Here is a 13,345-nt window from a genome sequence, read left to right on the forward strand (position 1 = left end):
AAGGATTAGCAGACCCTATTTTTGTGTTAGATCGCAAAAAGAAAACTTTGTTTGAAGAGGATCGAATTGTCTTGTTCATCGTACTCATGAACTTGACGGGTACACATCGCTTTTACTTTTGAAGGGTGAATGCAAGAGGCACTTGCTGTACTGCTCCGTGGAAACTGCCCCTCGCCCGGGAAAAGAAAAGTGGAGGCCCTCGTTCATCTATCCAGTACGTGCTCCCGCTCCCCATCTCCTTACTTTCGCACAAAGTTCGTATGTGCGCTTGAGATGACCATCTTTGGTTTTCGTAGTATGTGTGCCACACAGAAAGAGGCTAAACGAAAAGGAAGAAAGGACACTTCCTCCAGACCAGCTGGATTTCTGTGCAATAGAAATATAGACAATCCTTGGCAGCCAAAAGCAAAAGTTGTATGAATCTCGAGCAAGTTCTATCAACCCGTGGCAGTAACACTTGGCAACATGAAAGAAATGGAATGGTTATCTATAAAATACTGTAATAAGCAGCGGGAGTTAGGAAATGTATAAGGTTATAAGCTAGGACCATCTAGTCCCTCAGCAGCAGCAAACTTTGATATGAAAGTCAATTCGTCAAACAGTTGCATACATACCGCGGCATCTTCATACTTGTAGTACATGATACACTGTGAACAATTTCAAAAGGTTGCTCCCGGCGCAAAGGTACAGTACTGTATATGTACAGATAGCCGTACACAGCATAATGTTTACAGTATAGTGGCACTGCAGGTACAAGATATGAGATACACAATTGTAAAGGATACCGCAGAATGTGTTTGCAAAAGCAAGGAGGAACAATACACACCGATACATAGGCACAGACGACAGCGACATAGCAAAGGCGACTTGGACTCTGGCCCAGTAAAGCTTATCCCTTCAGCAGCACAAGCATTTGATAGTGCGTTATAGATGCTGTTGGCTTGCACCTCCGTTAGGCAGCTTATCAAAAATTGCTGATGCTCCTTGAATCATGAGATTTCAATGCACGTCTGTGCCTTGTTGAGACTTGTATACATAGTGGTCGCTTGTTGCTTATTTTGCATGATAGCACAGTCTTGGTCAATGCTACTGGTGCTTTAGCCCATCGTACGTGTCAATCAACTGCTCTATATCACAATCATTTTGTTGTTTGAGCCATGGATACCTTTATAAAAGGCATTGTCCTAGATTTAGATGTCATTGCTGCTTCTGTGACTACCATTATCTTGGTCATACAATGAATGGGACAAAAAGAAAAGTGAATATACAACATGTGTCAAGCAGGATATTCAAATGCTTCTGGGTGACTAGATTTCTTCGTTTGACGAAATTAACACTCAAGGTATATGATTATGCTTGATTGGGAGAACCACTCTTTTGTCTTCCTCGACTATCCCTTATACTGTCCTGGTATTAGTGACCACTAGCACTGTTGATAACATTGACCATGAATAGGTTAAATGCCTTTCAACGACCGCATAATATTGGCATATATCATAGAACAGCATGGCATGACAACGTACATTACCTTCTTTCTGCTCTTGTTGTTGCAATCTCGTTGTTGCTGTTGTCGGGTTTATCGCATGAATTCCTGTGGAGAAAATAGAACTACAATGGTCATCAAGTACAAAAAAGGCCAGCATCAGAGTAGGTTGCTATACCTGTGTCGTACATAATTGGGCAAAGAGGGTAAGATTGCTCACACAGTAGTTTGGCGTGTGTAATTGACGGACGTGGCTAGAAGATGCTGGGGTGCCTGAGTGATTAAATATGGAGAACTGCTGCCGTTGTTGTTCGTTACACAGATCTTCGTTACAAAGCTTAGATACAAAAAGATAAAGTGCGGTGGAGAGACTTGAAAGCAGTCGACGATTTGGGAAATTAAGTACACATGCACTTTTGCTGTGTCCTAACAAGGCTACTGAGTACATTGTTATTGCCCCAATTCATGCAAGACATATAGGCAAGGGATATTATAATATGCTCATCATTGTTTGAGACATAATAAGCACCATATCCTAGCTCAAACCGCTATGTGCTTCTTTAATTATAACTGCTGCAAGTTATATTATAGGAGTGAGAATAGGCAATAGCGAGTATACATCACGAGGAGTCTGTAGAAAGAAAAGAGAGGTACGTAGTATTCTTGTCATGACGGATGGGGGGGGTGGGTTGAGTAGGTGGGGGAACCACAAAAAAACCCACGCACTGAGGCGGCAACTTTGTGCATTTAACCCAGCTCTTTCCATTTCAGCAAGGTAGAAAATATCGAGCACCTCTGAGTTCAAGGAGTTGCTGTTTTACCACAACACCTTGAGATTCCAACAACCACTGCTTTTACACTTTTTATTTTTCCCAGCTCATCGCGCCATTTCTGATCCTACTACAAAGAAAGCGTTGAATGGACGACTGGGCCTTTCAAGAAAGCAGCGACCCTGCTATGGGCACAGTCAATAACGTTCAGCTGTTTTGGAAGTTCCAAGGCCTCGAAGCACTTGGACTTGGAGCCGAGCACGACGACACCACCGCAACCAGACCACTGCAAAACGACGAAACTCCAAGCTTTATTCCCAATGATGCGACCGGCACCGCTCCAGATGATTTTCAGCATGACATTGACCGCCTGTTGAATTTGTCGACAGAAGGTAATGTTTATTTGAAGAAGCAAATGGAAAAGTGAAAATCAACACCCACAGACGGACATACATATATACACACACACACACAGAGAGAGAGAGGGAGACTGTGGGACAAGTTGCTTTCCTTTTCCAAACCTTTAAATATATCACACGCAAACGCTAAAGTTGGAGTGCCCTTTTTGATATATAGTGCCTTCACCAGTTATACTCAACGATTCGTCGTCACTGCACAGTAATAACGCTTATCCCCCTGAAGTTCTCTTTTCTGGTTCGTCGTCAAGTTACGACGTTAACGAAGCACCAACGACTACGAAATCCCCCATGCCTACTATTTCCTCCACTGCTGCGCGACGGAAACGATCGCGATCACCGTCCCTGAGTACACCACTTGTTGACGATCGACCCGTTGTGAGATTACGGACAAACAATTCCTTTGTACCAGGGATGGCGCCGCAGCCGTCGACGTCGTCTTCGTCTTTTCTCAACGATGCGGTCGTGCCTATTTCTACTGCACTGCCACAGCAACATCCACTCGATACCCTAACAGCAGACTTTCCACGACGACCCCGGCTGCGTGTACATATAAAAAAACATCCATCATCTTTGTCATCCCCAACAGCAGCAGCAGCATCATCATCTTCGTATTTACCTTCAGCAATCAAACCAATTAAAGAACCTAGCGATCCAATGCAGCATCGCTTGGATGGAATGGGGATCAAACGGTTAACCATAGCCATCCTTCGGCGGTTAGGCGTGGTATTAAATATAGACGAGTTACCATCCGTGGGTATCAGCGAGCGCAAAGATACAGATTCGCGCCAGGTGCTTCCGCTTCAAGCGATGCAGGTCATCACGACAATGATACTTGGGACATCAGGTGACAAAGATGTTTCTCAAACAGACGGCTCGCAGATCTCAAACGGTGATCTTGTTGCGGTGCAGCGCATGGTGGTGGAGGGCCTTCGGGTCAAAAACATCTCAGTAAATACTATCGTTTCCAAGCGACTGATTAGCGGCAATGCTATTCCCATGCCAACACAACAACAACAGCGGGAATCCAAGGTGACGGCTCTGATAGACACATTCACAGATTTGAGTAATGTCAAATACGAACTGCCTTCGAATGTGACTCGGTTGTTCCTACGTCTATATCGATTCATTCTCAACATGTTGCTTGCGACGCCAGACTGCTGGCCATTTATACAGCCGGTTCCTGACTCGGCGGTTCTGTATCATCAGGAGATCAAGACGCCAATGGATTTGTCTACCGTCGAAAAGAAGGCATGGGAGGGTGCTTACACAACCTTTTCAAAATTTGAAAAGGATATACTGCTGATCTGGAAGAATGCAAAGTCATATCACAGTAACACCGGCACGATCCCCAAACACGCCGACAGGCTGGATGCGTTGTTTCGCAAAATCGTATTGGATCTGAAAACGCAGATAAGGTATACATGAGAGTAATGACGGTGGTTGATGAAAATAGCTGTTTTTTGAGCGAGATTGGTAACAACAAGGAAATGATGTGATAGACTTGTAAAAAACCAAAAGCCCACAGCAACCAACGATTTTAAATTCGATCCTATCGAACGGATACCTGAAGAAACCGATCTTGCTCCTTCGCTTTTATCGCGCTTGTTCTGCGCTAACAGGTAAGAACAGGTTAGCAAAGAGATGACAAGGATACGGAAAAGCATGGTTTGGAGAAGTTCAAGGCTCACGTTCTATGCATGGTTGGATTTAGCACGGTGTACACAATATCAGCCATGTCGCCAATGGAGCCCAAAGCGAAACAGCGCGGCCTGACGAACGAAAAGCTACTGTATCTGCAATTAAACGGACCATTTTTCCAAGCAATTGAACGCATGAAACAAGATCCAACAGGCGACCACAGCACCATTCCACGATTTTACATTGCAAAAAATCGAACGTTTCTCGAACAAGTGAGCGCGTACGGCGTACTTGCAATATTCTACAATACACGGGTGAAACGGACTCGGCCAAAGCTCTACCAAGTCGTAACGGACATCGTAATCACATATCCAGCTAGTCCACTATACGATATCGACCGCCTGAACAAGTACACACACGAGCTTGCACCTAAAGCGTGGATCCATCTGCGCCCACTGAGGATTGTAGAGAATGCGTCGTTTGAAGCAAATGAGACTGTGGAGCGAGATTACTTTCGCCGGATGTATACAACTGCGAAAATCACAGCCATCTCTCAACCGTCACCGCCGTATCAAGCCAAGGGATCAAATTCATCTTCTGATGATATGGAAACGAAGCTGTTGCTCCGAAAGATTGCACGGGTCGTGCTGTCTCTACCAGATGACCAGGAAGAGGAAAGCAAGACGATCCAAGCAGTTAAAACAAAAAAGAAAGAGAAATCGTCGGATGTAAAGCTTCAACACCAGCATCAGCATACGAAAAACACGACAGCAGCGAAAACAGTAGCAGCTGCATCATCGGTCGTCAAGAAGGAAGAAAAAGCAGCAACAAATGGACATGTCAAAACAGGACGCAAATATGCGGCGTTGCCTAAAATAGAAGACAAATCAGCGGCACATGTTTCACCAGAACTGTCATCTTCCCCCGCTTCATCAACTTCTTCCATGCGTGAAATCGATCATGAAGTATGGCAAAGGCTGTTTCAAGGTAAATCATCAAGCGTCTAACATTTTCTAAAGAAAACAACAACAGAAGAAAAGGACTTACGCATAATTGACACGTTTCAAGCTTGCAAAGAAAGGGGCGTGGACGTGGAAAATATCTCTGAGAAGTATGGCTTCCTCAAGCTGAATGCACCCAACTCTGAAGGCTACTTCAAACAAGTATACTTTCTCCAAGACGTCGTCGTCCAGACTTTCCGCCAGATGACCATGTATCAGAGGATCACAGAAATTGCTTGTCTAATGTAAGCTTACTGTTTGTGTGCGTGTTTGTTATGAAAATGATAGACCAGCTTCTTACCAAGTCTGCATTGAACAGGAAACTCCGCAACCTTCCCCACATGGCTCAGATGAAAGAAGTCATTTACAAGGACAATGGTGATGTTATGGGCCTGACAATGGAACGGTAAGATATTTCTGCTCCTCGCTAAGCAAATAACTGTGCGGCTGTATCTCCTTTTATCACTGACAATTCTGGTTTTAGCTACCAAGAAACGCTAAAACAGTATACGCATGTCCATTCTCACCATCGCTTGTCTGCCCATCAGAAGTACAGCATTATTCGTCAAATGATCCTTTGTATCAAGGTAATCCATGATGCTGGTTTGGCGCATCGCGATCTCTCAGAGGTCAACTTTATGGTCAACCGAATCGGCGAGAAGCTCGAAGATGGCAACGAGAACGTTTGCTTGTACCTTATCGACTTTGGTAAATCCGTGTTCTGTGAGCCACAAGATGTACGTGATTGGTTTGTCGACGTTCCTCGAGCAGAGTCAGAATACGACGGTGATGTCGTACCAGAATCAAAAGAAGAGCTGGACGTATGGTGTGCGAACCTACCGTGGGTGAAGGGGAAGCCCGATCATGGATACCGCATGTACAGGTATTAAAAAAAACAAAGCTACGACTTTTGTATGTTGTAGTATGATTGCACAAATGAAAACGTAAAAGCTTACATGCTCTCTCTCTTATGCGTATGCTCTGTGCTTATTAGATCGATTCAAACATTACCAAAAACGCGCTCGGACACTCAAGTGTTACAATGGCTTATCCATCCAAAAGCAGAAGATATCTATTCAATAGGCGTCATGATTTGGAAGACGTTTACTGATACCGAGCCTTGGCGAGGAGTGCTGGATACCGATCTACAAGGCTTACGCTATGTTGCTGAAGATGACTATCGGATTGAAAGAGCATTACAGCAAGATATCAAGGGAAAAGTAAGCCAGGAACTTCTGTTAAAATGCCTGCGGACTCGTCCACAAGACCGGATTACTGCTGCTGAGCTTTTAGAGTGGTTTGAACGTGACCAAGTCAAGATGGCTCTTCTTGAAGAATGGAAGACATACTCCTCCGAAACACGTGCTACACGAAAGGCCAAGTCATTGCATGGGTACGAGCCGGAGGTGGAAGACGAGACTAAACGGAGGAAGAAACGGAAACCAAATCAATCGAACAATCCGCCACCAACAACTACCTCTTCGGGCGCTAATAAAGGGAAAGGTCGTTCGTCGACTTCCGCATCAACAACAACAACAACCAAATCTATCAAGATTACACCGCCACAACGACCGCAATCCCCGCATCCATCTATCAACAGCAGTAGTGTCCAATCACAACACCAGCAACACCAACAAGAAGCACATCAATCACATCCACATCACCCTGTTATATAGCATTTCTTTTCTCCGTTCTTCATACCTCTCTCTGTTACTGCCCCCTTTCTTTCTATAACCAGATTCCATTGTGTACACTTAGCACCCTTCATATAAACTCAAAAATCGAGATGTCATATTACTACAGTTATTATAATAATTCATTTTATCGGCATTTTCGCTGTATGTAGTCCTACATTCATACTCTATTTTATTTGCTCGTTTGTCATCTATATTATTATACATATTGTACTGTGTTTGTTTGATTAATATCTGCCCTTGTAAATGGTAAGGTCGCTAATCACCGGCTTGTGATCACTACACACAAATCAAGACAATCAATTATACTGTGTCTGTACCCAGCAAGAAGTGCTAAATGTGCGAGCATACATACCTAGACCACAACCCATTGTCGGTAAGCGTTCCAGCAACACGGAAGCTGTTGCTCTTCCATCCGCCATTGGAGCCAGCCATCACAAAGTCGATTCTGCTGTAGCTGTCCGTGCCATCAGGATCGGCAAACCCAGTGAATGTAGCATAGTCACCACTTCTTCTTTCAGGCACAGTTTCCGCGATCAAATCCTTGAAAACGAATTCCTTCTCTTGTTGGTCGCTCCAGCTGTATTTTTCAGTGAAAGTCGAGTTCAGTTCCAATGGTTCAACTTGTCCAGTGATGACCTGGTAGCCCAATTGATCAGGTCGCGAGTTAAAGTCACCAGTGACAAACACAGGACGCTTAGTCTTGATGGCCTCATACTTGGCACGGTGCAAAATCAAGGAAAGACCATAACCACGTTGCTCGTCGGAAAGATGATCCAAATGAGTGTTCATGTAGGTAAATATGCCAGACTTGCCCTTGAACTGAGCCGTGGTGCAAATACGGGTGTTGCCAGCACCAGGGTACTGCATACGTGTTATATAAATAGCGAGGGTATCAGTATTGCTGAACTGAATCTTTAAAGCTATACCATGTGTATATAATTACAAAAATAAAAGTAATATTGGTAGTCTGTTACCTTGGAGGGTTCAAATGGCGTATCGCTAAGCCAGAAGGTGTCCCACTCGATAAGCTTAGCAGCGGATCTGTGAGAAAAGCGTGAAAGGAAATACACTTAATGAGTACAAAATAATTCTCATGTGTATGTACAACAAAGGCACTATGGCGATTGAGGCGAGAAGGTACCATAATATTTTACAACCTACTTTCTATAGAAAATCGGGCTATACTCGCCGTCTTCCTTTCCATCTTCGCGACCAACACCAATATTGGCATAATCGTTGCCAAGTAGAATCTCCAAATCATCCAATTGACGCTTCGTTACTTCTTGGAGACCTGTGTATCATTCAACATTTGCACGAAGAGGAGTGTTACACAATGCATCGAGAAAGCAGCCTAATCCATATAAGCTATGCAGAAAAAAAAAGAACAAAAAAAACTAGCCATATAAATTTACCCATAAGATCGGCGCGGTCAAAGAGCAAAGTATTTGCTACGGCGATGCGGCGCTCGCTCCAGGGACGTTCAGCAGTGTTGGGAAAATACGACTCCGGGTCCGAAGGAAGTTCAGTTGGCAAACCAGCAATAGTTTCATCAACGGTAATAGAATCAGATAGGGCGTCCATGCGGATATTCCAGCTAACCAAGCGGATCTCATCGGTAGTTTTGGAGTTGGTAGGAGCAGCCATGGCGGTACCACCGGCAACCACCATCATCACAGCAGTAATAATTGGGAACTTCATCTGGTATATCTTGAAGAAGAGGAGGCTGGGGATTGCTTTGAGGTTGTTAAAGTACAGGAACAAAAAGAAAGCGGAAACTCTTTTTTCTCACTTATATATAACAATGCAAAATTGACACAAACTCATGTTGTACTGTGTATATTATCTCAATCGTTGCCATTAGCAAGTATACAAGATCGCCTTGTTGTGTCATGGCCAAATGTCCACTGACTGGAGCTCAATAGCGCACGTTCAGCATTAAGAACAGCTTTGTGTCACGATGCTCCAAAATCTCAACGGACTGCATTTCGCACGTGGACACCCCAGGAGCCGTAAACGTGTTTGCGTTTCAATGCGTGCTCTTGACAAGTGCTACAGTTCGTCATAATATGTCAACTTTGTTTTTCAGCAATGTAGTAAATCAATTTGGTAATATACATTATCTGTGGTCGACCAGGCCGACGGCACGGAGAAGACATTGATGAGAACACGCCGATGTCACTAAATAATTCTTTAACTAACGTCGCCCCATCATCCTCTTCACAGTTTACTTTTCAATCAACAATCCGAGGAATTGAAATAGCTGTCCCAACTCTGAAAGTATGCTTCCCATCTTAATGAAGCTTGCGTAACCCGAGTAGTGAACGACAGTGACCACATGATCAATATCGACTGAAACCAAGCAAGACACTTTCATAAACATTAGAGCATGTCATTTAACCTGACAATAACATATTTAGAGAGCCATACCATAAAAATCTAAGCTGCAAATACTTAAAACGTTAAAAGGTATAGCGCATAATGTATGTACAGTACCATTGGCAAATATTTACATTGTGGACAAACACGACCAATGAACCCAGTTTCGGGTTTTGACAGGATCGGCGTTACACGAAACATATAGATCTGGATGGGGCGCAATGCTCCCTTCACTGTTGCATAACAATAAAGTCGGTTTATGTAACAAAGCAACTTCGATTATATGGCGACTACCAGATAAAAACGAATATGATACATATGATTTCTTGATACTGAGTTTAAGAGAAAGAAGGATCTATGTATTATTTTGTGTTTAGTGTTGACAGAGTGATGTGTACAGAACATGCGATATGTGCTCATACTTTCAGTGTCCATTTTTTTCTCTAATTGACGAAATTAATTGCACAGACTCTTGGTACGTAATTATTGGCACATGGTACGCTTTGATGTGATAGGCTTATTACGTTCACAAAGCACTCGTAAGTGATTTCTTTATTTGTTATTTATACTAAATGTATACAGTAGCTCCGCAGGTGCATTATCGTATCGTCATTTGATTGATGTAGTATTTGTCGCCTGATTACTATAATTAACCGCAACAAAACGTACTTTTTTATATCTCGTACAAAGTTATATATAGTTGACTTACTGTAGCAAGCTTCTTTCTGGATATAAGACATACAAAGAACCTGAAGGATAGAAAATTAAACACAATGATGTGATAAGGAAACAGAGAGGATATCATATATGTAAGGATTAATAAGAGGTTTCTCGGCAATGCCTTCTCAAATGCAGTATTAAAACATGAGACAGTACCAAATTGTATGTACATTTATTGAGCATAATTGATGCTTATATTCTGCTTGTCTCGCTTTTTGGCACATTTCCCTCGCTAAAAGACAAAAAATTGTAACACTGTTTATATACACAATATTTAGCGTCCAAAATCTCAAATTACCGAAGGATACAAATGGCAATCCGTATCTTTCGGATGAAGTAGTTTGATTATCATGTAGAATCTCTAAAAGGATTCAATAATCATGCTGATTCCATCAGCGATATTTATCTCGCCGCCTCTTAGAAACATTCTTGCCTTGGTCAAAGAGACAAGTTGCAAGGAGCTGTATCCTATTCTTTTATAACGTGATATTGGCCAGGACTACCGATTGCATCTTCTTCCGTATGCTTCTTACCTTCAAGCTTTTCGTTGTCAGCGCATTTTATAAAAGCCAACATAAAATTTACTCTAATTTCGATAGCTTTTCTGTCTGCGTACATACAGCGTAGATGTATTGATGCTCGTATCTTCTATTTATTAAAAAAAATCAAGAGTTACAAGTTAGCTTCCTCAGTTCTTTCCATGTAATTCCAGCCACACATGGAGAGTGAGAGAGAAAGCGAGTACTTACGCAAAGCATTCTCCGAACTCACAGGGGACCACCAGCGCACTTTTGACCCGTGGCTGGGGTAAATGTTAATGACAGGACTTACTCCCGAAGGCTGCCTGGTGTGGAGAGTATGCCGTTCGCATGAAAAGATGCAACATCCGAAGATGGATACGGAACAGCGGCTACTAGGCGATACGGATTGTACAAGGGGGAAGGGAGGGGAGGGGAGGGGGATAAACTATATTAAGAACGCAATAGACGCTTTTAACGACTTCCTGAGTTAGAGCAAGGGGAGGTGGGGAAGGGGGATAATATACAAAGGAGCAATAGAGATATAATATATGTACATAGCAAAGAAGAAGATGAGGCTTTTAACGACTTCCTCAGGTCTAAATCAAAGCAAAAGGCACACGCCACCGACGTCGAGATGGATGGACAGATCTTGACCACAGCCGATGGACTACTTGACAGGTCGGCTTCTAGAAGCGGGATGGCAGTAGAGCATCAATCTTGACCAGCATGGAGGTGTCTGTGCACTATCGCCATTCCGAGAAACAAAAGAGTCGAACAGATAATGGGAAACTATTAAAACACACACACAGAGAGAGAATCCTATCGTGCTATATCATACTTACTTATACTTCTACGATGAGACACAGGAGAGCCGATCACACGGCCAGAGCAGAGCAGAGAATCGCAGCCAAGATAAAAACACTTCTTCTAGCTGAGAAAAGAAAGATCATATTGGGTTGCCCCACTGTGCTATCTTTATATTTGACACGGCATGGCCATCATCCTCCATCCCAAGCCGGATGCAGCTATGCTTACATTTGTTTTGTCGTTTTAAAGAAAAGATGTAGACAGAGAAAGATGGCTTCAAGCCAAATAAATTCCAAACAGATCACCTCAGAGCCTGCCTCTAATAGAAAAAAAAAAGCATTTGTGAGCAGCTGCGTACACGACATGTTACACTTTTTGACATGTCATGGCAGACATCTTCCTGGTTATACGAACACGCAAGGGCAAACACAGGCACAAGCTTCTTTCCAACTATACTTGCTGTTATGGCATCCTTGAGTTGGAGGAAGAGAGCCTTGAGGTAGAGAGAGGAAAAACAAGAAGAAAGGGTAAGAGAGAAAGAAAAATCTTGAGAGACTGCCATACTGCACACGGCATGGTCAGGAATCCTTTCCCGTCACGCTGCTGCGCACACTGCACCTTTGACACCTAACAATGTTCAAGTCCCCTTTTGCTTATACTTACTATCTGTTACTTGTCCGCCGGACACGATTAACCCAACCAGCATAAGGCGCCACCTAAAGTAGAAAGAAAAGAAGAAAGACCATACAGCATTAGAAAAATAGCAAATTTGGAATTGGGATTTGGCACAACCGCTGGGGATTCTCTAAGCAGACTGTTCTAAATATGCAGCTACTTTTGACACGTCATGGCTTGAGCACCCCCAAGAGACACTCGACTTCTCTCCAGCTCATGCTCACATTCCTTTTTCTACCGTACTTACAGCCGTTGCTTGTGCTTAAGGGTGGGGTGCAAACACCAACCGAACCAACCGTTTCAAAAATTCAGAATCCTACAGTAGTAGCAGAGAAGAAAGGAGGATAACATTAGCGGCTGTATGCTCTACATACACTTCTTAAGAAACGTCAAAATTCAGATCTTCTTTCGTATATCACATCCACATGCAAAATTTCAAAGTACACTTCATACTTTCCATATTGTACTTACACTTGCATTTGTGCTTTAAGAGCCAACGTGAAGGGGAGAAGGGCCAGGTTAAGACGAGAAGAAGGTCTGTGTCAAAAAAGAAAGAAAGTGAGATAAACGGATCTTGAGAAATCACTGTATACTCACAACCGGTTGCATACGCTCTTCTCACTCACCACCGTAAACATACACTCTCCGATCCTCTAATCCGTTCCAATGATACTTACATTGAATAGCTTTGGTTTAGAAACGTTGACGAGGAGGAAGAAGAGCGGCATGATTGCTGCGACCGCGCGGTTATATAATAGTAATGAACACACATGCTACGCGGCATTTGAGCCAGTTCAATATATTCAATCAGATTACTCTCTCACGTTCATGACGCCCCGAGGTGTGTGGCTCCTCCAGATCAGAAGATTTATTCTACATGAATGTATGACTATGTGAGTAGACGGATATCCCATCGAAGAAAGACTCAAGGTATAACCGTCATTAAAACAATATGATTCTCACTTCAAATCCTTCGACATCTGAGAAGTGTCATCGCTTTAAACATGCTGAATACAAGTAACAATACAAGTATCAACGTATTCACTACACTATGTATACAGGAGTATCCAAGATCTCATGAGACTTGACGATCCCGCGCTTATCAATGTTCCATTTGGTGGAAAAATCATGGTCTTTGGTGGTGACTTTCGCCAGGTATCCAACATTGTATCCTCTCTTCTACTTTGCATTCTTTAACTATTGAGCGGTGTACTCACAGTAAAGTATTTAATAGTAGG

General features: G+C 43.0%; 2 protein-coding genes across 2 annotated transcripts; one reads left to right on the plus strand and one right to left on the minus strand.

The window, feature by feature from the left end:
* Positions 1 to 3,083: 3,083 nt before the first annotated feature.
* Positions 3,084 to 6,987, plus strand: BDB00DRAFT_761136 (uncharacterized protein; the record flags this gene model as incomplete). Its single annotated transcript, XM_053119251.1, has 6 exons — positions 3,084 to 4,087; positions 4,172 to 4,291; positions 4,384 to 5,297; positions 5,379 to 5,556; positions 5,796 to 6,194; positions 6,306 to 6,987. The coding sequence occupies 6 exons, from the start codon at positions 3,084 to 3,086 to the stop codon at positions 6,985 to 6,987; spliced, it is 3,297 nt and encodes a 1,098-aa protein (XP_052981245.1).
* A 245-nt stretch (positions 6,988 to 7,232) lies between these two features.
* Positions 7,233 to 8,652, minus strand: BDB00DRAFT_760929 (DNase I-like protein; the record flags this gene model as incomplete). The annotated part of the gene is made up of 5 exons (XM_053119241.1): positions 7,233 to 7,284; positions 7,361 to 7,869; positions 7,983 to 8,049; positions 8,170 to 8,299; positions 8,421 to 8,652. The coding sequence occupies 5 exons, from the start codon at positions 8,650 to 8,652 to the stop codon at positions 7,233 to 7,235; spliced, it is 990 nt and encodes a 329-aa protein (XP_052981246.1).
* Between the last annotated feature and the right edge of the window lie 4,693 nt (positions 8,653 to 13,345).

This window comes from Zychaea mexicana, assembly GCF_025766255.1.
Source record: "Zychaea mexicana strain RSA 1403 chromosome Unknown BDB00scaffold_24, whole genome shotgun sequence".
NCBI lineage: Eukaryota > Fungi > Mucoromycota > Mucoromycetes > Mucorales > Lichtheimiaceae > Zychaea > Zychaea mexicana.